Source organism: Heterocephalus glaber, unplaced genomic scaffold (genome assembly GCF_053883595.1).
Source record: "Heterocephalus glaber isolate CG9 unplaced genomic scaffold, H.glaber_assembly_v1.0 deba00001662, whole genome shotgun sequence".
Taxonomy (NCBI): Eukaryota; Metazoa; Chordata; class Mammalia; order Rodentia; family Bathyergidae; genus Heterocephalus; species Heterocephalus glaber.
Genome location: NW_028258403.1, coordinates 470035 through 474657, shown reverse-complemented (window position 1 = coordinate 474657; position 4623 = coordinate 470035). Strand labels below are relative to the sequence as shown.

The following is a 4623-nucleotide window of genomic DNA, read 5'->3' as shown; positions in this document are numbered from 1 at the left end:
TATGCTGTTATATAATTATTTTATAAATTTAAAATTAACTGTCACTTTTTTATGTCAACACAGTTTTGGGGAAAGTGAGCAGAGAATAAATGCTTCCCATGTAATGTGATACAATTTTATACAGGTTTAAAAATGTGGGTTGCCTCTTTAAAGTACAATAAAGGTGGATTTCAAAAATTGTACCTGGGATTTTTAGGAATTATTATTTACATGCTGAGATGCTGAATTACCCTGTGGATATTTTTTAAAGGGTATGAACTCCTTTCTGTGCAAAATGTATTTAAAAAGCTAGTAATGAAATTGGTTTATAGTGTTAGAAAAAATCATACAGATTTCTTTGAAAACTTTCAATAAAAAAGAAACAGTATTTTTAGTTCAGCCAATATGGAAATGTGCTTAAAATTTTATAAAATTAATTTCGTATAATTACATCATTTCTTAAACATTTGTGAATTATTTTGCCACAAAGTAGCAAGTAGAAGTAAATTAACCATAACACTAGAGCAAAGATAAGTAGGACTAGGAAATGCATAATCACATTTAGGCTGTTTTACAAATATTTAACAAAAAACATATATTGCGTTTATTGTTTTAAACAAATAAAGTAAATTTTAAGAACAGTAGTGGTCTCCACAAAAAGATAAAGTCTCAGACTCCTCAAGTTTCATACTGTCTATTCATGAAACAAAAACAGTCCTTTGAAACAACTCTAGGCATGAAAAAGGAAAGGGTGCCTGGAACTAATATATCTGGTCTTCAGTTTGTACATTGCAAATTTGACCTCTTTGTTTCTCAGTGTGTAGATGATGGGGTTCAATATAGGTGTGAAAACCGAAGAGAACACAGAAAAGACTTTATCCACTGGATTGTTGCCAAAAGGCCAGATATAAATGAAGATACAGGGTCCAAAGAAGAGGGTCACCACAGTGATGTGTGCAGTCAAAGTGCTGCGGGCCTTGGCCATGCCTGCTGAGGAATGACGCCGCACAGTAAGCAGAATGACTGTGTATGAGATCAGCAGAAGCAAGAATGAAGTCACACCCATCAGACCACTGTCCAAAAGCATCAACACTTCAGGGATATAAGTATCTGTACAGGCAAGCTTGATAACCAAAGTAAGGTCACAGTAATAACTATCCACAATATTTGGGCCACAGAAGGGCAAGTTTAAAGTGAAAGCTAACTGACTCAAGGAGTGCAAAACTCCAATGATCCAAGAGGCTATCACCAGGCCTGTGCACTTACACAAGTTCATGATGGCTGCATAATGAAGAGGTTTGCATATAGCTACATACCTGTCATATGCCATGGCTACAAGGAGCACCATTTCACCACCTGCAAAGACATGCAGCAAGAATATCTGTGCCATGCAGCCCTCAAAGGAGATGATCTTGGGCTCATGAAGGAAATCATGGATCATCTTTGGGGTTGCATAAGTGGCCAGAAGAACATCAAGAACAGAGAGATTACTGAGCATGATGTACATGGGTGTATGTAGGGCAGGTTCAGAAATCACTGTCAAGACAATGAGAAAGTTTCCCAGTACAATGCCTATATACAGGAGGCTAAAACACACTAAGAAAAAGCACTGGAGCTCCGAGGAATTGGAGAGTCCCAGCAGCACAAACTCAGTCACTCTAGAATAATTTTGCTGATCCATGGTCTCAGGCTATAAGAGACAAAGAGAAACATTTATGGATTATTATGAAGAACAAGAAAAGTAGACCACAATCTCAAAATGTTCTCCTCAATATTAATTTAAAATAATCCAGAATTATTCTATTAGAGAATGTCTATAATTTTGGAGTATATGTTCTCTCAATTATCCTCATTATGAAAGGTAACCATGAGATGCAAAATAGTAAGTCAACAACTCCATTTTCTCAATGTGTAAGTTAAATGTGATAATAAACAGCACATGTGCATCACACAGACATTAATTAAGTTATGGTTCTAAAGTCTCCAGACATTTATACTACTGTCCTTGCTATGGGGCATTTCATTATCCACTTTATATTATATACAAACAGCTGCAACTCAGACAACTCTTAAAGGCCATATTTACCAAAAACAAAACACAAAATCTTCTCATGCCTCTCTCTTCTTCCTATTACTTAACTCTGACAATCATACAATTAAAATGTTTACTGCGTATCATTTCTGAATTTATAGTAACTTGAGTGGTTTGAAGCAAAATGCCTAGATAAATGGAGCTAACATTGTAACATATTAATAATAAATAGTGATGATCAATATGTCTGTACAGAATATCAATAAATAAGGTGATAGTAGCCATGAAATAAGATGTGACTAAATTTGAAGAGTTGAAAAGTAGATTACGTGAAGGTCAACTATAGCAGTTGACTGAACAGTATGGAAACATCACAAGATAAACAATTGTAATATAGGTTATACAATTTGTGGGATTTGATTAGAAATTCTCTGACCTAAAAAAATAAAGCAAATTCCTCAAAACTATTGAGAAATAGTTCTGTGTTGGCAGGCAAAAATTCAGACAATAAATAACAATTATAGTAATAAATAAGTGATGTAATAAAAATTAGAAATAAATTATAATCCATTCTGCCTGTGTACTTCTTTGGAACCATGCAGAATTGCAAGTAGAAAATGACAGATAATTAATGCTTTAAAATTTTTTTAAAGTGTAAAAATCTTTTTGTTAATAATGTGGGGTTTTTGTTCTTTTTTTTAAGAATGAAGGGCCTCACATTTCATTTTTCTACATTATAATTAGAAGCTATATCAGTTTCTGTGAAAGATTATAAAATATAAAATATGTTAATTTTTCATTACCCCTAAGTTAGGGAGTGTTTCTACATGCATGCACACATGCACGTTAAAGTTTTTACAACAATATAATGCTTTGTTGTCCATATCTTTCATACAGGAAACTTTAAACTCAAAATTTTAACTAATATACTCAATATAATATAACAAGTTCGTGAAAAATTCAGAACTTTATGGCTAGTCTTCTATAATTCTTCTGTAATTCTCAATAGTGGAGTCTCTAATGGAATTTAAAAGGTATTGTTTAAAAGTACACAAGAAATAAAATCATCCCCATTGGGAAATGATAAGCTTGGTATAGACAGTTGATTTAAAAACCTTATTAAATATTACTAAAGGTACTATAAATGAACTTCATAATAGTAGCTCTTTTGAGTTTAAATGGTAATGTATATTTTTTCCATAAAAAGGTTCATATATTTTACTTATTCAATAGGCTGTAAAACTTTATCCCCTGATAATATCTGCTAAATGAACTAGTGTAATATTACTCTTCCAAAATTTCTTTCATAAATAAAGCACAAAACAGTGGTTAAATGAGTAAACAATGCAAGCTGTCACAAAATAAGTAAAATGGAATTATTACAAAAGATATTTAGGTCAATAATTATCACTTGGTGAGGAAAGGTTTATCCTTTGAGGTGTTCTGTTGGAAAGAAGATTTTAATCCAAAATAAGCATGCATGAATTAAAAATTATTCTGGGAATAAAACTTCTTGATCATACATTTTAAATCATCAGTTACCTATGAAATACAACTATCTTTTAATATGAATGAATTATAATAAAACATGGTACGAGTGAGGATTGTGGGGAATCCAATGCCAGAAATCCTGTATCTGTTTACTGAATGCATTTCTTATCCTGGTGTTAGAATGAGCTGTGATATACTATGATAAATATAAAATGATTTAGCATACTACTTTTTTAGAGTCTCCTCTGTTAAAAATTTCAGAAACAAAACCTTAGAAACAAACAAAAAACCAAAAGATAAATTTATCCTTAAAAAATGAAATCTTTATGCTAAAAAAGATGAAATCTTTATGCTCCAGATCAACATGAAAGTAAAATTTTTGAGAATGAGTCAAGTGAATTTGAACACTTAAAATTCAAATATTACCAGCCAAGATTCATCTCTGCTTAAAGGTCTTACTATCATTTTCCAAAGAAATACTTTCCAACAAATTGCTGACATAAACATACCTGATTCAATTATCAACAGACTTTGAGAAACTTGAAGTAAGTATAGATTCTGTCAGATTTAGTGCTCCTTTAAGAGAGCTACATCAAATGTCTACATGTCTTTAAGCTGGGACATCACAACTATCATAAATATTGACTTAGGCAAACCTATTCTTCTCAGCTCTATATTGTACCCTTTCCCTCATTTTATCATTTCTCCATTTAATCTAGGACTAGGGACAGAACAGGGACTGTGGGAGAACAAATGCGTCCCATGGCAATTCCTTGTCATTAGGTATTGGTTGACTTGTTGAGTAAGGAAAATGGCTTCTGTCCAGAATACCAAACCACCTTCAGCTTCTTCAAGGCTCACAGTTCTTCCCCTGAGTCTTAGCTACTATCGATTCCATTCACTGTTTCTAATACATGTAGGACACTTTTGCATGTAGAGGTTCCTGAAATCTTTATGAAGAACTGAATGAACCTTTAGTGATAGTACTCACCTATGTAGGAAAAATAGAAAAAGCCATTGAAGAGCACCTGTTACCCTACAATGGGAATCTATAATAAATTCCTCTTTTAAATTTATTTTTTTCTTTTGTTTTGTTTTTATTGTTGATTTATATCTGAATA

General features: G+C 32.4%; 1 protein-coding gene across 1 annotated transcript; it reads right to left on the bottom strand.

The window, feature by feature from the left end:
- Positions 1 to 709: 709 nt before the first annotated feature.
- LOC101698590 (olfactory receptor 4K15-like) lies at positions 710 to 1663 on the bottom strand. Its single transcript, XM_004865096.4, has one exon. It carries the CDS (start codon positions 1658 to 1660, stop codon positions 710 to 712), a length of 951 nt encoding a protein of 316 aa, XP_004865153.1. The 5' UTR covers positions 1661 to 1663.
- Between the last annotated feature and the right edge of the window lie 2960 nt (positions 1664 to 4623).